Consider the following 26,048-nt stretch of genomic DNA (forward strand, 5'->3'; position numbering starts at 1 on the left):
GTAACTCAGAGTTCAGCTTGGGTAACGGAAATCTATCTTTGGCTCACGTTTCACTTTCTTGTTGAGCGGTCTGACTTTTGGGGGATTTCCCGTGATCCTTTTGGGAGGGGGCAGAGGAAATGAGCTAGAGAACACTTCCTCCAGCCTGAGGAGAGGCAAGGGAATCAGAAATGGGACATGGGGACTAAAAAGCTAAAAAAAAAAATCCTCCTCCCTGTGGTTTTGGACTTTTTGTTGAGCTGGTCAACAGCAGGCTCTGTAAGAACGATGAAAGTGTGAACGAGGGAAGTGGCTGGTGGAGATATGCGTGGGCAGGTGTAGTGTGACTAATCAATGATTTTTTTTTCTTTTTTTCCCCTAAAGACCAGTCACAGGAAAGTGTGTGTGTGTGGTGTGTGTGTGCGTGTGTGCGTGTGTGTGTGCAGGGCTTTCCCTTATTCAAGTGCCCAAACTGAGATAGACGGAGTTACAGCTGAAGAGAGAATAAAAGAGCATGAGAAAGATTAAAGGAAGTGAATAAAGCAAGAGAGATTTTGGTTTCATGTTTTCTACAGAAACCACAGGCTTTGATTGGCCACTGAATTTTTTATTTTTTTGTTCACCTTTTGAGATAACATCTCCCCGGCAACAGTTGTGATTTTACAATGAATGTTATTCCACTGTGTGTCTGTCAAGGCTGTGGTCTTTCCTTTCTTTTTTTTCAGAACTCCACTAATTGGATAAAACGCATTTGTCTCTGTTAGTCTCGTATTCTAAAAGGTTTCCTCTGCAACAGAGGTTGCATTGATAGTGTCTGTATATATCTAAGCATTAGCAAAATATGTAATTTCCCTTTCCTCCTCTTTGGTTCTCAGCCTAGTACTGATTTAATGGACTGTTTATTTTAAAGGTTCTATTGTCACACAAATCAGACTTAGACCACATTCCTAGTTATAAATACTTTGCAATGATCCTTAGGATGAAATGTATTTCCATTTAGATATTAAACAGCTCTTGATATTTTGGTTTTATAGGCATGTTTTTATTTTTGTGTGAATATGTACCATAAGAGCTGAAACCAGACTGTGTGTGTGCATGTGTTTATTTAAAAAAAGAAAAAAATATCCTGAGCGAGCAGGCATGCTGCGCTCCCAGACAGCTCTGTGCGCTCATTAATAAACCAACAGAGGGTGAGAGATGGCCTTGCAATACCTTCCCGTCCTCCCCTTCCTCTGAGTTCTCACACTATCAGCCGCTCACTCTGCCTCCCTTTTCTCTCTCCTCCTTTTCCAGGAGTAGCTACTTCTCCCCTTCCCCCCAGCCAACTGAAGGACAGAGCGCTACCGCCGGGCGCCTTCTCAGGTGACCATGGGCTCAAAGAGCCCAGAAGGGCCCCCCCATCTCTGGCCCCAGAGCCATCCATGGGAGGCTCCCCTCCCACCAAGCCCCGTCGCCATAGTGACACAGACAAACCCAAGGGCAAGCGGCCGTGCAAGACCAAACACACCAGTCAGAGGGAGCGGGAGAAAAGGAAAGAAGCCACAGCTAACAGCCCTGGCCAGCGTTGTGTGGCTGATCAGGGAGCAGCTGAAGATGACAAGGTGAGTGCTTATAGGGTGTCTGGCCGTGATACGCGAGTCTGGATGTTTGCAGCAGCGGAGTCCCTTTCAGTATGCCTGTCAGCGCCTCTGATTATGCAGCTGGGAGAGGGAGGGAAGGCAAGAGGAAGAAAGTATGTTTAAAATGTTTAGAGGGCTGCTCGAGCTTTGACCTCCTCGTGCCCTTATCGGCTCCCTGTGGAGCGCCTCCATGCACGTGTGTTTGTCTCTGGCCTTAATTGTTGAACGTGTGTCATCGACGCTGTTTTGTGTGTAAGTGCGTGCCAAGGATGTGAGCATCTGTGTGTTTGTGAGCATTCCTGACATAACAACAAAACCCTGGAGCAATTCTACAAGGCTACATATACACACACACTCCCCCACTTACTCAAACACGGTGAGGAATGTGGCAGCCATGGTCGAGCGTATGAAGCGCCTAAGTTCAAAGAAGGGGGGAAAAAAAATGAGCATGGGGAAAAAATTGAGGGGGGGGGGGAAGGCAAGTTGTTTTCCGCCCGCGCTGCTCTCCTCCCCTGTTCCTCCTCAGCCTGACAGCTGCTTCAACATGGAATTCCACTGAGAGGGCACGCACTTCTCTCCAACGCGTGTGCACACACACACACACACACACACACACACACACACACACACACACACCACACCACACACCCCACACACACACACACACACACACACACACACACACAGAGGCAACTCCCTCCCTTGTGGTGTTGCCCCCCGATAGCGCTGTTGGTAGCGTTTAAAAAAAACAAAAGTGCCGTGCCAAACTGCAGTGTGGAGTGTGAAAGCTGTATGCATGTGTTTTTCTGTGAAGCATTTTGTGTCTTCCATACAAAGAAATCATACATAAATATTCTAAATTAAGTATTATCTATATTTTAAGCATATGTGGGTAGAATGTAAAGAGTTTAAAAAAAAAAGGAAATTGCTTTTCTATCTGAAAATATGATTTATTCTTTTTGGACACACTTTGCTCTATAGTGACCACTGACATATACTTTACCAGTTTTGGTTTTGTGTGAGTGTGTATACACAACAGCATTTCTGTGTGTGTGTGGTGTGTGTGTGTGTGTGTGTGTGTGTGTGTGTGTGTGTGTGTGTGTGTGTGTGTGTGTGGTGTTTTGTGTTGTGTGTGTGTGTGTGTGTGTGTGTAATCTTTTCCATGTGCCCTTGAGTGCCCATGTGTGCCTGTGAACGTGTGTCCTGTCTGCTGAGTGACAGTGGCTGTAACACTTTCTCCCTCTTCCTCTTTCTTCAGCTGAGTGAGCAGCGTGGCGCTCCGAGGAAGGGAGCCGCCTCTCCTAATCATTATCCCTACTCCCCAGTCAAGCCCTGCTCCCCCGCCACGCTCTGTCCGCCTTCCCTGCAGCCCCAGGCTAACGGCAGAGCTGGCGGTGTGCCACCAGAGGTGGCGGGGGTGCACAGGACCCCCCCTGCTGAGCCCCCCGCTGTTCGTCCGATCCCGCCAGAGGCTCGTCGGCTGATCGTGAACAAGAACGCCGGAGAGACTCTGCTCCAGAGAGCTGCACGGCTCGGCTACGAGGTAATGGGCTTCGCTCAAAGTCATCCTCCCTCCCTATCTCTTTCTCTCATCACATTTTATACTTCATCGTCACTTCCAAATCTTTGCTCACTCTCTTCTTAAATAAAGTCCATTTTCTCCCCCTACTTTGTTCCTGTCTGTGACAGCTCTTTTTTTTCTCCAAAATTGTCTGTCTCCATCTGATTCTTCTCTTGCACCTGTCGTATTCTTCCTCTTTCTAGCTTACTCTTTTGCTTTTTTTTGCATAATTTCCTTCTATTTCACCCTTACTCACGCGTTGTTCTCGCCATACTCCATACATTTTTCTCCTCTTGCCCGCTACTCTCTTTCTCTCTCAGGTTTCCGTTCTCTCCCTCCCCCCTCTTTCCTCTCAGCACTCTTTCTCTTCCTCTCTTTGTGACTCAGATTGTCGTTGGCACCCCTCCTCTTCCTCCCCGCAAGCGTGCACATTCGCATGCACACTCCCCTTGCCTCCCCTCCTCTTGCCTCGCTTCGCTCTCACATCTCATTAATTTTCTGTGAGGCGAAGTGTGACACACGCAGGCACACACACACACACAGACACACACACACACACGCACGCATAAGTACGTGCGTGCGCAGACAGCATGAGGGATTGGTGGGATCATTATACGGAGACTGATGCTTGCTGCCTCTCTCTAGCATCGGGAGGTTTTTTTCTTTCTTTGTGTGTAGCTGCCGATCGTTCTCTGCACATACAAGAAAGAATGAGACTGGTGTATATTTTACTGAATCTCTCAACTCCTATTGCTCTAAAAGCTTTTAATTAAAGTTGGATGGCCCGTTATCTCTCTCTCCCTCACCCTTGTGTTTCTGTTTGGGAGACTAATTGTAAATTGTAAACCCCCCCCACCCGTTGACAGATTTTACAAATTGATTTATTGACAAGTGGTTTTTATACCACTTGAGATGAAGTGTGGTGTGTGTGTGTGTGTGTGTGTGTGTGGTGTGTGTGGTGTGTGTGTGTGTGTGTGTGTGGGGTGTGGTGGTGGGTGTGTGTGTGTGTGGTGGGTGTGTGTGTTGTGTGTTCGCGCGCGTGCGCATGTGTGTGACCCAGCAGAGGTATTTTCACAGAACTGTAAATAGGTGTGGGTATCTTTTGTTGCTCATTAACCGGTTGCTTTATGGTTGTGTGTGTTTGTTGTACACATTTATGATGATGAGGTGTGTGTGTGTCCTTAAATAGTGTGAGTGAGAGAGAGCAAGAGTGTGAATGAGAGGTAAGCACTGGGAGTATAATCGCGTTCTAATGGCCCTCTAATGTGCCGTGGTGACTGTGGTTAGCAGTGGCGGCGGCTGTTTTTCTCCCTCGCTCACACACACACATGCACACACATGCACAGGGGTGCAGCGCAGCAGGGTTCGTCAGCCGTGCTGGAGAGAAGCTGGCTCGTCTCTCTTGATTTATGCATCGCTCTCTCGAACGTTTTTTTTTTTTTTCCCTCGCTCTCCTTTTTTTCTTAGCCCCTTCGCATTTTTCCCTTCCTGCGCTCCGTGTGTGGAGAGGGGAGGAGGGAGGAGAAAACCTGAGACTACACAAACAAGGCAATGACCCCTGCGCAAACACCCCCCCCCCTCTCTCTCTCTCTCTCTCTCTCTCTCTCTATCTCTCTCTCTCTCTCTCTCCCCTCTCTCTCAGGAAGCTCGTCTCTCACTGCCTGTGTGTGATAAGCCTGGGGCAGACCCCTGGGGGGTCTCACTCACATACACACACACAGATACACACACACAAGGACGTGCGCAGAGAGACACATCAATTTATGCATACCTCCCCACACACACTTGCATACAAGCCTGTAGATGCGCAGAGTGCTTGTCTCACACTGGTGTTTTAGCGCCGCAAGCTCTGGGCTTATCGCACACAGGCAGAGAGATATGAGGGCCTGAGAGACGGAGGCACGCACACACACAACTCACATCCTGATCACCAGCGCACACACGCATACTCAGAGAAACACCCGTTATGACCCAGTAAGCACATGCACAGGCATCCTGACGTGTTCTTCCAACATATGCTGCACACACCGACGACTCTCCACACTCGCTGCTGTCGCCCACACACACAGACCGGCACATGCAAATTCAGAATCACCTCATGCATGCACACGCACGTACGCACGCATACACACATACAGCCTACATCCTCACTACAAACGCACACATACAGAGAAACAGCAGTTGTTGCCCTGTAAGCACATACACTGCCATTCTTTTCTGTGTACAGACCTGCACATGCAGAATCACCTCATGCCCACATGCATGTAATTTAACACACACACACACACACACACACACACACACACACACACTATTCTGTTCCCCAGGCCCTGCCAACACTGTGCATATTTCATGTTCGTTTAGTTTTGCGATCCGTGCCTCGCCATGAAGCCCACCTCTTCTTCCTCCCTCCCTCCCCTCCCTCACTCCCCTTTTATTCTCTCCTTCTCTCTCTCTCTCTTCCTCCTCTGCCTCGCTCTCTGAGCATTTGAAATGGTAATGAGGAGAGATTCTGCGGATGTCTTCATCCCTCTTCCCCTCGTGCCGGGGCCCCTCAGCTCTGCCCATTGAAAGCTCAGATAAAGGTGCAATCTGTCATTTATTCTCTTCAGATGAATCACTTCTGATTTTCCTTGTCAAATCCATGTATGATCCAAGCAAAGAGAAAAACTAGATTGCATTTAAAGTGCCCAGTCAGACCAGACATGATTCTGGACCCAAAATGAAGCAGTTTGAGTAGATTTACTTTACATGCAAATCCTCTGAGTTCAACTTTGGTGAACTTTGACTTGCAAATTTGCACCTTTGACCGGTAGCAATTAGTCTTGACAGTACCGAACTTTAAGGAAACAAAAAATATAGGAAGTAAGCTATCATATTAGCTGTATTAACCCATTCAATTTTTTAAAGTGACTCTGCTCTATCGGAGTTTTAATGACTCCACACAATAGAAATGCGTCGTGGTCTGCTGCCAGTCAAGAACAGTGGAGGGAAAAAAAAAAACTCACTTGAATTAAACATTTTAACAGTTAGCAATTGAGCTAGCTAGCTTTCAAACTCATTGTTGGAGCGGTTGCAAGCCAGCTAGCTTGGCAAGCTATTTTAGCTAGCTGGTGCCATTACGTTAGTAGTAGGCAAGCTAATGTAGTGTGTAACATCTTAGCGGTTAACTCGCAAACCACAGCCCTATGAGTACGTCCCCAAGCTTTCAGCAACTTGTATTCGTGAATACATTTGATTTAACTTTGTGATACAATGTTCTGGTATGACAACACACTTAAACAGTCAGCAACTGTTGTACCCACCCAAATTAAATGATGCTGATAAGATCATTTGGTGTATCTGATGAGCATCAATATACAGAGCAGGCTATTGATTAAGACAGGCATTCATAGTGACCGAATATTATTTATGAAACTGATTTTCTTTTCTTTTTTGGCAATGTGAGATTAATTTACTCTGAGATCATTGGAGGCTATATACTTGTGCTTGCTCTGTTACCACAGCAGTCCTTCAACAGCAGGCTGGCTCTTATACACACAGTGTCACATCCACACAAACATCCACACGCTTCACTTGTCTAGGCACGCGTTGACTTTGCTGCTTAAACTTTTGGCTCTTTATCGCACAGGAAAAGCCAGTCCTGCATTGCATGCACATGTTATAGCCATTTATACATACACACACACACACACACCACACACACACACACACACACACACACACACACACACACACACCTCTGTTGTATTTTAGGAACATACAAGGCAGCGCTGCAAGGGGTTAAATGTCTGAGTGATGCATTGATTGCAGGCGAGCGCGCCAGGGCTCTCGTGCTAAGCTCCTTGCTCTCTCCCAGCGATATTAAACATGGCTTCAGAGGTTTAGCGCTACGCCTCCTCCACACACGCACATACTCGTCAGGGGCACAAAAATACGTGCGAACACACACGCACACACACACATTTAGGCAAGCTGCATATCAACTCTCTCTACCCGTCAGTCTCTCCAACACTTGCTCTCATTCACTCACACAGACAGACACACTCATGCAGACACAAACACACACACAGAGCGAGTGGAATCCCCCAGAGGGGAGCTTCGGCACAGCGCTCCTGAATCTTTCTCCAGCAGGCAAACAGAGTGTTGGCAGCGAGCGAAAACCAGTTGGAGCACTGTCTCTCTCCCCCACGTTTCTCTTTCTCTCTTGCACTTTTTCTTGCTCCCTTCTTTTCTCTCGATCCTGCTTTTCACTTTAACCCCCTTTTCTCATTGTCTCTTCTAACCGCCCTGGCTTGGGAGTCCTCCGTTCACTCCTCCCACCACACTACCCCCTCTACACACACACACACACACACACACCACACACACCCACACACACACCCACACACACACACACACATGCACACTTCGCACTACCACTGACTACACCCCAACCTTTCATCTCTTGTTTATCAGCTGCAGCACAGAGGACATCTCTGGCAGATTTCATCAACGGATAATTAATCTGTCATCTGTTAGGGTGTTGCCTCTCTCTCCCCCCCTTCTTCCCCCTCTCTAGCCCTCTTCTTATCCCTGTGTCATGTGGTTTTCTCTCTGTTGGGCCCGACTTTTCCTTCCCTCTTTTGAGAGAGAGAGAGAGAGAGAGAGAGAGAGAGTTCCTCCCCTCTGTACGGTGTCTGGATGTGTAGGTCTTTGTGTGTTGTGTGTGTGTGTGTGTGTTGTGTGTGTGTGTGTGTGTGTGTGTGTGGTGTATATATATGTGTACATATATATATTTCCAAGGGTCTGCAAATACTATTACCCAGTCCCACACTAAGTTGCATATCCCCACATATACAAACGCATACCCACAGTGTTGAAACACAGACTTGTTTGTCTCTGACAAGCCCCATATCAACACACTGCTGGACTGCTCCCTATCTCTCTATTTCCTCTCTGTTTGGTTGCAGCAGACACTGCTCCTGTCCAATAAAAACCAGTCTGACTACTTAGTGCTGGATGCCCAACTGTCACAGCCCTAGACCAGAGGAAACGCTTCCAGCTCTTGAGCGCCTCTATCAAATCTCTTTGTACCACTTCCATTATGCTGTTCTCAGAGCCCAACCATCGTAACTGGCTGCCACACTGGTGTCCCAGCCCAACCATGGCACACAGACACACATTTACACACACACACACTCATACATACACAAGCAGAATCTGGCAGGCTAAATACAGTTGAGTCACACTTAGTTTCCTCAGTGTGTTTTGGCGCCAGCTCTAGTATTATCGAGCATTTGTGTGTGAGTGTGTCTTTGTCCGGCACAGGAACACACTCAGTTCCTCCTTTCTCTAATTTCTCTCCTACAGGAACTGTAAAGGAAAGGACTGTTTGCGTATGTGTCTGCTTTGTCTCATTCGTGTGTTTGGTCTTGTATTGCTTGGGTTGTCACCAGACATAAATTCATACACACACAATCTCACAAACTAAACCCTACTCTCTCTCTATGTTGGCTCTCTTTAGGAGGTTGTACTGTACTGTCTGGAGAACAGAGTATGTGAGGTGAATCACAGAGACTATGCCGGGTACTGTGCCCTCCACGAGGCATGCGCACGTGGCTGGCTCAGCATAGTCCAACACCTGCTGGATTACGGGGCCGATATCAACTGCAGTGCACAGGACGGCACCAGGTAAACAAACACATTCAATTGTATGCACACAAAATCACACAAAGTTTTGCTTGCATTGTGAACGTCTCGTCCACAATGCTTAGGCTTAGCCATCAGTTAACTCAGTTGAGTTTTCGCATAGCAAAATTCCTGGCATTGGTTTTATATTTGCTTGGCAAGAGGAATGATTTGAGATATTAGCTGCAGTTTTAATTGGGGAAGGCTAGGGCTTTCATCGCTATGTTGGTAAAATGTACAATAGGGGGTCTGTAGGAAACTAAAGCTATAGTGCGTAGTTTTTGCCGCCCCCATGAGTAATTGCCACAAAACTGTCGGCGCATCCACATGATATAAGCCTTCCGTGACCGTGCACCGCTCCCCGCCTCCTCCACGCAGTTGCTAGTAACCAAGGAGGACACAGTGGATTAAAAACATGATGGACTCTTCAGAAGAGGTAATTATCTTCACTCGAGGGAAAGTTACCGGACGACCCAATTTTCTGAACATAGCCATACTGAGAAATACAGAGAGAGTTGTGTGGACCTGATAGTCTTAATTAGCTTTGTAGCAACTCATTTGGAAATAGCTTGAATGTAACTGACGTTCATTAATATCAAAAAGTCAAGCACTAAAGCTTTAACGGTGCATTGTGAGGCAGCTTTTATTAAGCCATTATTTGCTACAGCAGACAAGGTGGTTTATGGAAAAAAAAAAAGTTTAATGTATAGATGGGTTTTTAAACTCCATCTATACAAAGAGATGAATTTGTATCCGTACAAATGTCGGGGCTGTTCCTGGTTATTGTTAAAATGAATGTACATTTGTGTATCTAGACCAATTCACGATGCTGTGGAGAATGACCACCTGGACGTTGTGAGAGTCCTGCTGTCTTATGGTGCTGACCCCACCCTGGCCACATATTCTGGCCGTGGCCTGCTCAAGATGACCCACAGCGACAACATGGAGCGCTTCCTCACTGGTAAGATCCTTGCTGGCTTATCAATCTAGTCAGACATTGTTTAGTCAGGAATTTAGAAATACTGACGTCACTAGTTGCAGTCTGTATGCTCACCCTGCCCACCTTTGGACATTTTCTAGAGAATAACTCTGTACAATTTGAGAGATGACATAACTACTAAATACCGTTTTCCCCTAATTTCAGTCATCAGGCTCATTCAGAATATGAGACTGATTTTGATCAAATGTAATTTCCTGGTACAAAAATATGAGGACTGGGGGATTTAAGGACTTATTTTTAAGTAAAAAATAATTATCCGTAAATTAGCATAAAACATCCTTAGTACGCAGAAGCCACAATTGCAAATCACACACGTGCATCTTTTATGGATAAGGCTGTTTTTAGTGGAGTTTGGAAAAGACTTAGAAACAACAGGCCTACAGTCCTATCACTTTATTAGTAAACATTAGTTAAAATCTGTAAATTGCACCTTTGGTTATTGATCAGTAAATCCCCCCAAATGCCTTGACAAATAAAGTAGGAAGACATGACCTCTTTTTTTTTCTTTCTTTTTTTTTCTTCAAATCTAACCATATTGAAATTACTGTTGTTTTTTTTGCCTTTAATGTACAGAAGGACTCCAAACCACTTAATATGCAATTCCACTGTATAGCCTACTACTGACATATTGATTTACCTGACAGAGAACGTTGCCCGGTTCAAGTCTGAGATTTTCTTGCAAAGCGCTGTGAAGGAGTAATCTTCAAATTTTCTGCATCTGTTTAGAATTGGTGAATGTAGGCTACAGCTCCCAGCAACTTAATACTATACAGTTTAGAGCCCGACCGATAAAGGATTTTCAAGGCCGATATCGATACGAATATTTGGTGACTTAAAAATCCGATATTCCGATATATCGGCCGATATAATGTATATTAAAAAAAAAAAAAAAAAAAAAAATCCAGAAACTCGTAACAAAACAGATTTCCCTAACATTAGTTAGCCAACAGGGACGTTGTAGAGCGCCCTCTGGTGGACAAACTATGCAACGCCAAAACTTATAACACGGTTGAAGGATGTTTTGTCCGTTTTTTTATTTTATTTTTTAAATATTTATTTATTGGCCATTATAAATGCTGATACCAATAGTTAAAATGCCTAATATTGGCCCACCGATACATCGGTCTGGCTCTAATAGGAGTGTCTGGCTTTTAATAATAGACACTGAAAAGCGTAGGGTCTTTCTTTTTGGGAAAGACAGTCATGTAGCTAACGTTGTAAGCAGGCAAAGAGTCAAAGGCGGTAACACCCCACCCACCCGCACAGTTGTAAAGTGTTCTGCATGTGGCATCTGCGTGTGATGTTTTCAATGTGAATGCGTGAATTACAAAATCACATATGCTAGAAAAAAGTGAAATAAAATTAGTTAAAAGGGTTTTTTGACAACAGGTGCAACAAGGAGTGGATATCAAGGTGTGGCAAGATTAAATTGTTGAAAAGATCAGCCCGCAACTGAGTTCCTAAATGCCCAAATCTTGACTTATTCACTGTTTGCTGTTCTTTCAATTCTCTGACCTCTGTGCAACCTGTTGGTATGAGTCCCTCTCTGTAAATCCTCATCCTCCACCTCCTAACCGTCGCTACGAGACATGTCTGTCTCTGTCATCCCATTTCCCCTCCGGCACCCTCCCCCCTGCTCCTCTCCTCCTCCCTCGACCACCTGTTAGACAGGGAGTCTCAGCCCGCCGGGGTGCGTGTGGCTGCCTCTGAGCTCCTCTATCTGGTTACTTAGCAACGCCAACTGTGTTTGCTCAGTGTACGTGCGGAAATGGGCTTCACTCTGGCTGGAGACTCTGCTTTTGTATTTGTGCGTGTGAGCGCCTGAGTGTGTCTTTTTACAAGGCTGCCGCGCTACCGTCTGACGTCGTCTGTATTTGGGCCGTGAATGTTGAGAGGGCTCGTCTGAATGTTTGCAGTTAAGTCGAGACAACACGAGTTTGTGTACAGGCGGAGGAAATGAAAGCATACACAGACACACGGATCCTCTGTAGCCAGCTGCTTAATATTACATGAACATCTAGCTAGTTAAAACCGATTAATCTGAGACGCACCAGAGGCTAAAAGAGACAAGACACAGGAGAAAAGATGGTAGATCAGGGTGAAAATGAACAGGTGTCAGTTCACGGTCGACAGAAGGGTGAACCGGTATAGTGCAAAAGCGAGATTTATATGTGGATGGCTGTAAAGATGGTGTTGAATTTTGAAAAGACTGTGGATTGATAGATCGATAGCTGCTAGATTGACAGAGCAGGGAGCGAGGGAGATCGAGCACCGTAGAAAATGAGTGAGAGGGAGCGATTGCTGCCCTCCCTCCACCTGGTCCCACTCATCTGAAGGCCGTTAATCCCTCCAAACACACGCCAGACGCCCCACGCCTCAGCACTGGCACAAAGCCCAGCTTTTTCTCGCTCGCTCTCGCTCTCTCTTGCGCTCTCTCTCCTTCGCTCTCTGTGTGTGTGGTTGTGTGTTGCGTGTTGCTCTTGCTGTGTGTGCTTATCCAGCTCCCTCTGCTTGTTTGTTCCCTGCTCGCCGTGTGTGGTGTGTGTGTGTGTGTGTGTGTGTGTGTGTGTGTGTGTGTGTGCGCAGCAACTGTGTGTGGTTCTTGTTTGATTCCTGGCAGCCCTGCTCTGAACTGAGCCAGCTCAACCCAGCGGAGACAGTCACTCTCCTCCCCCATGGTACAGCCGCTGGCCCCTGACCATCAGCACCCCCACCCCTCCTTCCACAAAACATTTGCTCTGTTTGTTTCTCTCTTGACACCGCCCCTCCTCCTTCTCTATTATTTTACTGTGCTCTTTATCCATTTTTTTCTGCTGTGGTTTTAAAAGGCAATTGTATTTGCCTCGTTGCCTGTCCCGGAGGCTCCTGCTTTTGAATAACAGGCTTCGCTTCTTTCTTCTCTCCATAGATTATTTTGCTGACCTTCAGGGCCGTTCAGATGACAACCCGGGGCTTTATTGGGAATTCTATGGCAGCGCTGTGTGTGGTAAGTACTCTGTGTGTTTGTTTTAGTGCTTACAATGTCACACTTCATCACATCTTAAATGCCATCTAGCTTTGAGTGATACACGTCTTTTATGATAATAGAGATGCTCACTAATATTTTTGTTTTTTTATGTGTCAGAGTTGAGCGAGGAGGGCGGTGTCTATGACATCCTGGCCGACGCTCCGGGCCCAGAGGAGGAAGATGAGGATGATAAAAGGGAGGTGTTTGAGTTTGAGTTCTCTGACCGCCCTCTGCTGCCTTGCTACAACATCCAGGTGTCCCTCTCCCAAGGGTGAGCTTTCCTTTCAAGAGCAAACTCCAATTTAAAAGAAATGTGCTTCTCTGTCTGCCCTCAAAACCTGACCATTGCTTAATTTCCTCTTTCAGGCCAAGAAACTGGCTGCTATTGTCAGACGTGCTTCGTCGGCTGCGGATGTCAGGTCGCGGGTTCCGACAGGCTTTCCCCCACATGGAGGTGGTGACAGTGGCAGAGGCAGAGTTTTACCGGCAGGCCTCTCTGTCGCAGCTCTTCTCCTGCCCAGAGGAGCTGGAAGGCTTCCATGCAGACAGTAAGGACCTGTTGGACCTGGTGGAAGACAGCGGTGAGCTGGCTGCTCTTCTGGGCTCCACACTGGAGTGTCTTGACGACCGCTGGGACCACCCAGGGGACAAACTGAAGGACAAAATCAAGGCTTTTGGGAAGTTGGGCTCATCCTGACCCTTGGAGACACTAAACCCAGACCTTGATCCTTTACGACTGCAGTTTGCTTACGAACCAACCAGGGGTAGTGATGATGCCTTAGCCTGACTCTTAGTTTGCACGCTTTGACCCTGTTCTGGACCAGCGCTGTACAGATGGACTGACATGCTGGCTGATCGGGCTGCTGAAACGTTTCCCTCCGTTAACTGAGAATCAATACATTTGTGACTCAATAGACTTAATAATGGTCTTATTTTTATAAATTAATATATGTATAAATAAATAAATATATTATATATATATAAATATATATAAAATATCAAGAGATTTTTTTTTTCTTCTTTTGGATGTTGCTCACGACTTCTCTGAAAGATTTTGTATGGCAACAGAGTGTAGTTGTGTTGTCAGTGATTGGATGGAGTGTGTGAACGCGCAGCACGTTGTGCATGTGTGTAGCTGTACAGGATAGTACTGAGACTGTGCTATTGAATGTGGTATTTGTTTATAGGAAGCACATGATGTCCTGTTTTAGTCTTTTTTTTTTTTTTTCTTCTCCTCAGACTTTAGCGCTCGCTTGAGCCTCAGGCTATTTTGTTGTATCTTTTTTAATGTTCAAAATTTGCTTCCTGTTTAGTCTGTAAGTTAACAACAGCAAAACTACAAAACTGTTTGTATAATAAAGTTTTAAGATAATGTTGATATTTACCCTTCGGCACAGAGCTTGTATATAACAGGGAGGCTACTGCAGTAAAGTAATTTTGGTGTGTTCTTTTTTGTTTTAACTTTGTAATCAAAATATCTCATTTGTATTTATATTTTACAAAAGAAGTTGCTTTAAAATAAATATACAAACTGCAAGATGAAACATGGATTCTGTGTCTCTTTTTTCAGTGTTGAATTCAATTGGGCAGTGAAAACTAAAGTTTTGCCAGCTGCTCTGTCAAATTGAATTTTCTTGCCTAATTATTGTATGTAACTCGTGTATGTTGCCGAAGTGTGAACAACTCAATCCTACATTGCCATCTCTTGGAATATTTTTGTATTGTTGGTGTCGTGCAATGTATTGCTACAGCCAGGAGTGATCTCAGACTCCCATTGCTGCCCCGCCATGCTGAAAAGCTTGTGGCCTGCAGTGCCCTCTCGTGTGAAAAAGCTGTAACTGGATGGTGAACATAATTAGTCTTCAGTGCGCAATCATTTGTGTAGGGCTTGATTGAATTAAATTGTTGGCATGATCACTAAAATGTTAAAATACCATTCATTATTATTTAATATGACTGACCAAAAGACGTTTTCTTAAGGTGGGATTAGCAGCAGGGCAAAGTGGCCCTGTGTTTTGGTTGAGTACAAATTAAGTTTAGCAATTTCCCAAACCAGTTACATTCAACCCCGTTAAGTTGGTGAATAATACTGGGTCTTTTGGCCCTGTGTCAAAATATAGTTTTAAACGCATATGTCTAATGAAAGACCAAAACCCAGAATTGATCCAACTAACAAGTTCTGTCCGTGTAACCAAAGTCTGATTATATTTCATTTCCCTGTGCTATTATTATCCAAAATAGCATAAAAGACAAAAAATATAATCACTGTTTACTCTAGTTTAAGTAACATTTCTTTTAAAAGATTGTCTGTGTAGGAACAAATAGGTTTTGGTTCTCAGAGACACATACAGGGTAAGGGATTCAGGAATGCAATTTTGGTTTTGTTCTTTCATGGGATGAAAAATATAGAATATCAACAAGTTTATTCAACACAACAAACTAATTTAAGACAAGAAAAACCTGGGGCCAGGTAATATAGTCCAGTTATATGAGTACTGTTTCATATAAAGAGTGTGACTGGGTACATTCACAAAGTACAGAGAGTGGGAGGGACATAAAGTTAGGGAGGGGTACAAGACCGGCCCAAGGCCCCTCAGTAGGCTTCTCCGGCAATGTCTTCATAACATCCTGAATATGCTTTCAGTGTCTCTAGATCCACGTTTTCATCTTTGCTCACATGAGCATGTTCAATCAAACATTCAAGATCTGAAAACAACTAAAATTGATTATTTTAAAGATTATTTTTCAGCTGAAGCTATGCAAGGGCAGAGAGGCCGGGAATGACATGCAGCAAAGGGTGGAATTGAAACCTGGGCAGCTGATGAGCCTTTGTACATGGGGCACACACTCAACCAGGTGAGCCATTAGGGGACCCCAAGAAAGTGCTATTTTTATTTAGCACTGAAGTTCAGAGAGGTTTAGGTAATGAAGTCAAAGCTGAGTTGGCCCATTTCACATTTCCAGGTAAATGTTATGGAGTGACAAGAGGCTGTCGCACAGCTAATTGAGATGCTGAAAAAAGTTCAGCCTAGCAGACATTAGTTTCTCAATCCAAAGAATATAACAATGTACTAAGACAGAGGTAGGGCCACACTTAACTTCAAGAGTGCGTCTCTGACTAACATTCGTCATTACTGAAGAGCAGGATGTTCAGGACACAAGCCTTTTATAACCAGCTATTATAGTTTTGCATTTCATGGTCATCATCACCCACTCTATTGTGAAATGTTCTTTTCTTCTATAATAGTCAGTAAAATGCACCAGAATGGGAAAGAGTAGACCAAAAAAAAATGTTGTTTGTGTGCAGCTTCATGTGATTGTTAGTGTGTGGTTCATGTAGATTTCTCTGCATTATTAACTTGCTCTAGACAAAACCCTGTTGAATTATGGTGGAATGCTCCAGTTCACCTACCAAAACACTATTTTCAGTGATACAGACAAGTTTTTGTTATCAGTGCTGGATTTCTTTGTGGTTGAAATGGTCCCAACTAGTTGCGACTATTTCATGGCCCCAACCGAGCCGGTGCTTTTTTCTTGTAACGTTTTTTTCTTGTCAAAGTAGCCTACATTTTAACTACTCCTTGACACCCTATCAGAGAAATGCAAATACATAAATTTGAGAACCCTGCACAAAACCATTGCAAGCTTGGTGGTCTTATAATACTTGTCTTCTTCTGTGGTTATACAGTAGTTCATATGTATGTCTATTGTTGAGTCACAAGTCTTTTCTCTCTCATACATTTCTTTTTAGTTTTGATGTTGTATTTTGCCATAGAAATAAGCTTATTTTGTCTGAAAAGGATGGTAAATAAAAATTATTTGAGTTAAAGATTCTGATGAAGAATGTTAATGCGCTTTACTACTAAGTGAAAGAGAAAAATAAAAAGGATATTACGCTGGCTGTGTAGATTGACAAAATGCATTATAGGCTACAACAATACTGGTAAACATAACACATAGATCATAAATAATGTATACAAAAATACATAATGAACATAAAGTCAGAATTAATATATTACATATAAACAAATAAAACAACAGGAGTACATATATACTACTAGATGAACTACTAGAACTGTTGGGTCCTTTTAAATTCTGGAGTGTGGTCTAGACCTACTCTATCTGTAAAGTGTCTTGAGATAACTCTTGTTATGAATTGATACTATAAATAAAATTGAATTGAATTGATGTGAGGGAAAAAGTTGTATAGTTTTCAAAAGCTTAATACTTTTGTGTGGTATTATAGAATATTATCTGTTTAGAATTGTTTAGTATTGTCAAAAGAATCAGTAGGCTACCAAAGTGCTTATCTGTGAATCTGAGGTACTGTGGTTGTGACCATAAGTTTTGACAAATAACCTTTATTTATTCTTTTTTTATTCAGAATATAATCTACAAATATTCATTCAACACAGTTTGTAATCAAATAAGACTATACATAAATAAGTGCAAATAATATAATATGAAAGTAAGTAAGAAAGTAATTAATTAAAAAGAAACAAATAAAGAAATATAAAAGTACAAAAATGTCAGACTTTCAAAACATCAATAATGATATAGACAGCAAGAGCTCTTAATCAAACAACTTTGAGTAGACATCAGATATTAAAATAGCTTCCTTACCACCTAAAGAGACTGAAAATACATGACAAATTCAACCTGGAATAATCCAAAACATGGTGTTGATCTGGAAGTTTTTGCCATGTGTGTGACAAATATTCTCCCATCGTGCCTTGTGGTATTGTGACAACAGGTCAGCTGATCTCTGCTGCACCAAGGATAAAGATGTCGCTGACAAGCTGGCGAAGGATGGAGGCTGTTTTCTCCGCGGTGTTTTCCCTCTGCTTGCTTGTCACAACCGGTAAGAAATGTACAACGATGGATGGTTATGATTCACGTTTTGAGATGTGTTTTTTCCCACATAAATATAACATAACCGATAAACATGTAACGTTTAGCCACTCAGTTTGCAAATGACAACCTAGCTTGGGTCATCGTTAGCATCGCCGTTTAGCTTACTGATAAAACCTTATGCTAGGTAACGTTATAATACTGATTTACGTAAATGAATGGGAATGCGTAAAACAATATCACTATACTTGTAGTATTGGACCATTGGTTCGGCTTGAGCTTTCAACAAACAGTTAAAAGCTGAAGACAGTACTATTAGCTTGCTGCTAACACTTAACGCATTAGCAAACTGTTTCAACTGTCTGTGGTTTTTTCCAGGATTGCGAAGGCATGTCCCGCCCTACTCTGCCTCTGATTGGCTTACTCTTACTTTAACCAATCCCACTTCTCTTGCCTAACCAACCCATCTAGAGCAGGCAACGAGTACCAGCCAATCAGAACGATACTATAGCCGGCCGTGTCTTCCTATACCTTCGCCAATACCTTCGCCATCCTAGGAAATAAGAAATTAGCAAACTGAACGATAGCTGTAAAAATGAGAATGTGTAACGTAACTTTCTTGTTGGAACTGTTCACAAATTGTTCGTGGTCATGTAAAGAATGAACATGTATTTGCTACCTCGGCACTGGTTAATGGTTACTAATCCACACCAGCCTGTGCTGTCATGTGAGAGGCTGTAAACTGGTAGTTCCTCTTCAACGGTCATCATCAGCTCTCTGTCACGAGTTTATTTCCACTTTAATTCACTCACTTAAGAGGACCTACTTCTGTTATCGCAAAACAGCAAACGAGGATAAAGGACTATTATCATAATCAGGGTTATTGCCAAGCAGTGTTTTTATTTTTTTAAATGTATACTGTTATTTATTTTAACATACAAGGAATTGGCCTTGGGGTTCTGGTGCATAACAATAAACAAAGTCAGATAAAATAAATAGCAATACTGCAAAAGTCAAGAAAAATAAATATAAGAAAAATGTACAATAAAATATGGAAAAATACCCAGGTCATGTCTTTATAATTAATCTCTCAGTGGATGATGTTTCCCGGTGGTATTGATAAAGTTAAGTTGTCAAAAGGGTAAATTAAAATATCTTTTGTCATACGATTTCATTATGGGTATGTTAAGCCAGAGACTACTTTTTTTACTATCCCTTTATGTGTAGTATTAATGCCATGACAATAATGTTGGAAAAGTGGTATGCAGTAATTTGATATTGATGATCTTTTGCCAAATGAAAAAAATAAAATTAATGGCTGTCTTAATTTTACTTTTACCTTTTACCTGGGGCGGCTGTGGCTCAGTGGTAGAGCGATTCAAGGTTCAGTCCCTGGTCCTGCAGTCCCATGCCGAAGTGTCCTTGGGCAAGATGCTGAACCCCAAGTTGTGAATGTGTGTGAGTGTTTATCTGATGAGCAGGTGGCACCTTGTACGGCAGCCTCAATATTATGTATGAATGTGTGTGAACGGTGAATGTCTCCTGTAGATGTAAAAGCGCTTTGAGTAGTTGTTAAGACTAGAAAAGCGCTATATAAATACGGCACATTTACATTTACCTTAAATAGCCAAAGTTCTGGGAAAATAATAGATATTAACAAAGGTAAGTCTCCACAAAAGCAGTGCTGTGTTTACTTCCTCTTTCAGTCATTCATTCATCCCTACATAATAAATGATCTATTGTTCACTCTATGGTGAGGAAGACACAGAGGTTTCGGAAACTTATGGGTCATTATCGTATTGTACTATCGATGGCAGGTGAAGTGCTGTAATATTCACATCAATGGCAGAGCATTGCAAGTGGGATTGAAGGCAAAAAGGATTGTTCTAACATGGACGCTACTTTCTATTCTCTTTGTGAGACTTTTTAAGGGCACTATTTTACACTGAGAAAGGTACTGTGAGGTTGTGAAGTATTTGTACTGTTAGTTAATTCTTAATTTTCCACATGTTTTACTGGGATTGACAGTTTTAATTTTTTGTCACAGGTGTACATGGAGACAGTTTAACGGTGCTGCAGTCTCCAGAGTTTGTGTCCTTCCAGAAGGGAGACTGGCCTGTCTCTGGAGAGAAGATCCCTGACCTGGTGGCTTTAACCATGGGCTTTTCTGTTCAAGAGGTGTTTATTTATTCATTTATTGAATACTTAACAATGTTAATACAATCTGCAAATATGCAGCTCGCCTTAGCTTTACCGAACTTTAAAATACCTTTTTTAAGATTGTTGGTTAGCTCTCCAACCTGACCCTTTACAGTTGTGGTACACTCTCATGACATATGTATTTTATTTTTTTTAGCTAAAGAACTCTAAAAAGCTCACCTAGTGTATACTACCTGCTCAGCACCAAACGGTAGACATACACACTTAGCAACTAGCTGGTGAACATAGAGAAGTTTTTAGAGCCGCTAAAGAGTTTCCTTCAGGCGTTGATAGAGACCAAAAATGAAGCCAAAACAGAGTTAATGGTTGACTCCAAATGAATGATAATGTTTTTCCGTAACTGTAAATAAGCAACTGTTTGCTCACAAGTTCACCAAATCAGCTTAAAAGAAGATGTTATGTCAATGTTGTTTTGACAACTCGTCTAAGGTGGCCACAATAAATAGTTGTAACAGGTGTAAGCTTATGATTATGCTGGCCTAGCCTTTACAACGTGTGTTTATTTGTACAGGATCTGTCCTGGCCAGGCCTTCAGGCTGGTCCTTTGTTCCAGCGTCCCCGTGCTAACGTACTGGTGGTGGTGAGAGGAGTTGATAGCCTGGCCCTGCCTCAGAGTGTGGCCTCCTACCCCTTGGAGAATGTGAGTTAGACTGCACTGTGGCATTAAAATGATGTTTTGTACATCAAGTAGAATATATTACTGAAGTATGCAATGTAATTTGGCTTAGTTAGTCATTGGATCTTGTTCTTCCTGGCAGCCGGTACCCTTCAACTTGGATAGTGTTGCAGAGACAGTACACTCTCTGTTTGCTGAGGACACCCCTGTAGTGCTGCAGCTGGCCCCCAGTGAAGAGGTAATGCAAATATACTGAGACTGAGCAGGGCTTGCTCACCATCTGTGACATCACTCTCAAGAGGCTCATCTGGTTGTTTAATAAAAAAAAAACAATCAATTTGTTGTCTCTCTTTCAGAGGTTGTATATGCTCGGCAAGGCCAATGCTGTGTTTGAAGACCTACCAGTCACCCTGCAGCAGATCCGTGCCCGTCTGTCCCAGGATGGCTCTGTGCTGGCTTCCCTGCCGCTCAACTCACTCAGCAGAAATGCAGAGGTCAGTTTCAAACAGCAACATCATACCCACACAAGGCTGTACTGACTTTTTAAACACAAGATACATGTACTTTTCAATGACAAATTATCACTCTACCTGCTACATAGGGTGTTACAATTAATTTTCGTGTGCTGTTAGCACACAGTATTCACCATATGTTGCCAGTATACTTAATTAAATATGTTGCACCATCCTACTTAGTATTCCTGGGAGTTATGGAAATAAAGTGACCAGATTTACCTGATTGTTTTAGTCAACTTGAGTCCTTGAAATGTATCAAGTAACCCACTGGAAGTCTGTTTTGCCTTTCTGTTTCTGCTTTCTAGGCTGATTTGCTCTTCCTGTCCGAGGTCCAAGTGCTACATGATATCACAGCTCTGGTAAGTTGTCAGGCTTTGCTGAAATCAGGCTGAAAATTAAAAGAAGTTCATGCATTGTGGCTGCAGTGTCTTTGTCTTCTTCCCTTCTTTTAGCTGCAGAGACACAGACATTTGGCGAAGGACCACTCTCCTGACCTGTACTCCTTGGAGTTGTCTGGTCTGGAGGAGCTCAGCAGGCTCTATGGCCAAGACTCACCCCAGTACCGTGATGCCACTGCCATTCTCGCCTCTGTTCTGCAAAAAGTGAGGAGAAAGTCTTTTATAGGCCTTATTTACAGAATTGTATTAGTTTTTTTTTTTTTTCAAATTTAACTTCTGTTATATAATAATACTTGTCTTTTTTATTGTAGTTTGGAGAGGATGTGTATGGTCTCTATGGCAACAGCGCTGTGGTGGAGGTTGTTACAGTTAAGACCTTTGAGGCTCCTTTGACCAGGAAGTCCCGTTCGATCCTGGAATCCAAACAGATTGTAAGTCTTTTTAACTGTTTGCTGAACGTCATTGAATGAAATGACAACAGAAAAAAAATAGACTCATTCAGGCGTTAGTTATCCATCCATCCATCTTCATCCGCTCATCCGGTATCTGGTCGCGGGGGCAGCAGCTCTAGCAGGGAACCCCAAACTTCCCTTTCCCGAGCCACATCAACCAGCTCCGACCGGGGGATCCCGAGGAGTTCCCAGGCCAGGTTGGAGATATAATCTCTCCACCTAGTCCTGGGTCTTCCCCGGGCCCTCCTCCCAACTGGGGCGTTAGTCATGATTATTAGTATTATTATTTTTTTAAGATTTATTTTATAAAAAAATATTTTATTTTTTATATTTTCTTTACCTATTCAATAGTGACAGTGGATAGACAGGAGAGGGGCAGAGAAAGAGAGGGGTTGACACGCAGCAAAGGGCCGCAGGTCAGATCCGAACTCAAGCTGCTACCAAGGACTCAGCCTACATGGGGCGCAAACTCTTACTGGGTGAGCTAGAGGCCGCCCCTTAGTTATGATTTGTAACGCATTATAGATATGTTAGCTGAATATAAGAAACAACTCTTAAAGTCCTTGCACACTGAATCCGAAATTTTTGGACGTTAAAAAATAAATACGACCTCACGATGTGTCTATCATGTTCACACACTGTCTCCAAAAATTTAGTCCATAATAAAAATAAGTGTTTTAACAAGAAGATGACCCTATCCAGAAATACACCACAGAAAGACGCCTGCAGAGTGCAACGTATCATTTCTTAACTCGGATAGTTTTCTCTCAACAGGTCAGATTGTAATATCCAGTAGGATATGATGGGGAGAATATCATAACAGAGACAGAAAAAGGAGAGCAACAGTGTGGGGATGGAGACAGGGAGAGGGCAGCGCAATTCTTTCAGGGAGCCGGGGTGCCAAACGCAACAGGACGCAGGCATAGGAGAGAACAGAGGACAGGACAGTCAGCGAGGTAACGTTACTGTCAACGGAGCGAAGCAAGGGATGGAGAGAGGGAGAAGGAGAGAGAGGCAGAGTGACAGCAACGTCACATTTTGTATTGTCTTTGCAAATTCTTTTGCACATTTTTCACAACAGTTTCTGTGTGGGACAAATTTTTTGTGAGACAGATCTGAACAAAACGCATACTCAGTGTACAAGGACAGGATGGATTTTAACAGCACTACAAATTACAGCCTGCAAAAGGATGTTAAATCAACACCTCTCTGCAACAGATTCATCATAAACTGAATATTATAACCTTAGACAAGGTTTATTTCAGGAATTTTGTATTACACTGTGTTATAGGAAGGTGTACGTAATGAACTGGCAACTAAGTGGATGTTTGTCTTATGTGGATATCGTGCCATATGTGTGCTTGCTTGCTTTTTCTCCTGCCTCTGTATGTAAGTAGAAATAGTGTCTTGTAAGACGAGGGCTGGGCACCCCGTTGGTGTATAAAGCTTTAGTAAAATGAATTCCCTCGATAGACATTTCATAGCAGTAAAAGCGCAGGTGAGCTAGTTTCACGGCCCTGGTATAGTATAAGATGGCTCACTGTCATCCCTTACTAGGGTAGTTAAAGGATTTGTGCCATTGGTAAAAATAAAAAAAAAAATAGTTTGACTGCTGCAAAAGGAGTCAATTGCACAACTGTAGTTTCAATTCAATTTTATTTATAGTATAAAATCTTCTACTCTGAGAAGCATAATTTAAACTAAAGTATGGCCTGATCAAGGACAAAACATGTGTCTTGAGTTGTGGTGGTGTTATCAAGGGGTGAAATCTGACACTGAACCAAAAATCAAAACCCAACTGGTTTATATTTACGCTAGGACTGCTGTTAACCCCTTGTGGGAAGTATAGTCCCAGTTTCAATCCATGCTTTTTGGTTTTTATGACTTAGGTCTGGAACCAAAGAATGCTTTGATCAGCCACTCTAGTTAAAAGGGGTAAGGGGAACAGGGGTGAGTCCTATTAGTTTTGTGAATGGATCTTGTTAGATGTTGCCCTCCTTGACATTTACTACCCTATGCATCTACCCTTTTTTTTTTTTTTTTTTTTTTGCAGAGTAACCCTGGCAGTCCTTACAACCTGGCCTACAAGTACAACTTCCACTATGCTGTGGTCTTCAACATTGTGCTGTGGCTGATGATCGCTCTGGCCCTTGCCGTCATTGTCGTTGGTTATAACCTGTGGAACATGGACCCAGGATATGACAGCATCATCTACAGGATGACTAACCAGAAGATCAGGATGGACTAAGTCCTGACAATTAACACTCCAGCTGTCCTCTTAGATCCCTCTGGTGAATGTTTGTGTTTTGTGTGAGGTGTTGTTTAGTGAAAAAAGCTTGATGGGAGGAAGGGCGTAATACTGAGTCACCTCTTGCTTACAATGTTGGCAGGATACTCGACAAAAAACCATCAACATTACAGTAGCAGTTCTTAAACTTGCCTACGTAAATATATCTTCCACTGAAAAAATTCTGTCTCCCTCCCTTCAACCTCGGCTTACATCATTCCTTACATTAATTTCTCACTAACTTAAATTTAATTTGTTTCCCCTGGTGATTGCAACTATATAACTGTATTTTTTATTGTGAAGACCTATTGTAATAACATGAAAGAAGGAGTCTAGTTCCTGTGTAAAATTGTTGTGCTTGTCTTGCTGTGTGAAACTGTTTTAAGTTAAATGAAATCTATGTGTATATATTGAAATGCAAAAGATTTGTGCAGTGTTTATTCCAGGTAGGTTTCACCCTGCTTTCTATTCCAAATGGTAAATACATATTGGATTACACGAACTTGTGATCATTCTGTTGGGTTGTTAGGAATGGACAAGGATAAATGAAGCTCTGTAAATCAAAATAAAATGCCTGCCAATAAATGATTACATGGAGCCCTCTGAATTGTGCTCACTTAAGGTAGCAGTGTTTCATCTCATTACTTGGAACAGTAGCTTGGTGTAGTTAGATGTCATGTTTTAGAAGCAGTTCCACCTAAAAGGCATTCACCCTCCAAACTCTAATGCTTTGATGTTCAATTATCTAATGTTTAACAAAAAAGCTTTGTTTTTTTCACCCATTACCCATCCTCTCCTAACCCCTCGGTTTAATCTTGTGACCCCTTTGGAGGGGCCTGCCCCCTAGATTGGGAACCACTGCCATAAACAACAAAACTGTATATAGGTGGTGGTGGTAGTAGTAGTTAAAACTAGCTCCTCCTCAACCAGCTATAACAGTAAAATGCAGTTTTCAGCAAACCAAGTATTGTTTTATACTTCAGTACATTACTTTGATAATACTTCTGTACTTTTACTTATGTAGGATTTTTAATGCAGGACTTTGTGGTGAAATTGTTGTATTTTAAGTAAAGGGTCGGAGTAATTCTTCCACTGCTGCACTTATGTTGTCCCTGTTTCCTTTTTTTTAAACAATAATTCAGAAAAGAAAAAGCTATAAAATGTATATGACACTGATCTGACTATAGTATATTAACTACCACTGATGTCCATTAAGAGTCGTCTCCTGGATTGTAGTCTTTTTTTTACTCATTTTCTAAATCCCTTTAATTGTTTAACTCGTTTGTCTTTTGTTATTTCTCGTTTATCTTACTCATATCTTCACAATGTTACACTGTCAAAGACACAATGCAAGCAGGGTCACTTATTTGTTTTCTGTTACTAGTACCAAAGTACATCGATTTATAGCAGACTTACTGGGAAATGATTAGAATATTACTGTCAACACATCACCCAGCATGGTTCAGACACCACACTGTTAAAGTGTTACCAAGATTTATTATTTTATATAATTAATAATCTGGAAAAGTTTCCGACCATCCCGACTAATCTCAATCTTCTTTTCAATGGCTAAAACTCATCTCCATCACGATGTGGCATATTGTGTAACAGCTCAGCCAGTCAGAATGCAGGTCGGGGCTCTAAGTCCCGCCCCTCTTATTATCTGCAGTTTGTGCTTTTGCTTTAACGGACGAGGTTGTTTTACCTGTAGATTTAGAGAAACAGGAAACAAACAACCATGGTCTGACTGCTAATAAAATGTAGGATTTGTTTATTGTCTTTGTAAATTAAAACCTCAATTGATTGCGCCCACGATGAGGAATTAGATAGGCTGCTGGTGTTTACATGACATCTTGACTGGTCAAACTAGAAA

General features: G+C 42.7%; 2 protein-coding genes across 2 annotated transcripts in view; both read left to right on the forward strand.

The window, feature by feature from the left end:
• Positions 1–14,161, forward strand: part of bcor (BCL6 corepressor) — a 38,018-nt gene extending 23,857 nt beyond the window's left edge. Inside the window, 7 exon segments of the mRNA XM_032530346.1 lie at positions 1,273–1,580; positions 2,857–3,141; positions 8,666–8,832; positions 9,645–9,790; positions 12,738–12,815; positions 12,954–13,107; positions 13,203–14,161. Of these exon segments, the coding sequence (XP_032386237.1) occupies positions 1,273–1,580; positions 2,857–3,141; positions 8,666–8,832; positions 9,645–9,790; positions 12,738–12,815; positions 12,954–13,107; positions 13,203–13,533 (1,469 nt within the window). The 3' untranslated portion in view covers positions 13,534–14,161.
• A 3,393-nt stretch (positions 14,162–17,554) lies between these two features.
• On the forward strand, positions 17,555–24,796 carry atp6ap2 (ATPase H+ transporting accessory protein 2). Its single transcript, XM_032530353.1, has 9 exons — positions 17,555–17,697; positions 19,735–19,865; positions 20,419–20,547; positions 20,666–20,761; positions 20,880–21,017; positions 21,344–21,397; positions 21,491–21,640; positions 21,748–21,867; positions 23,942–24,796. The coding sequence occupies exons 1-9, from the start codon at positions 17,622–17,624 to the stop codon at positions 24,134–24,136; spliced, it is 1,089 nt and encodes a 362-aa protein (XP_032386244.1). The 5' UTR covers positions 17,555–17,621; the 3' UTR covers positions 24,137–24,796.
• The last annotated feature ends 1,252 nt before the right edge of the window (positions 24,797–26,048 follow it).

This window comes from Etheostoma spectabile, chromosome 11 (assembly GCF_008692095.1).
Source record: "Etheostoma spectabile isolate EspeVRDwgs_2016 chromosome 11, UIUC_Espe_1.0, whole genome shotgun sequence".
NCBI classification, from domain to species: domain Eukaryota; kingdom Metazoa; phylum Chordata; class Actinopteri; order Perciformes; family Percidae; genus Etheostoma; species Etheostoma spectabile.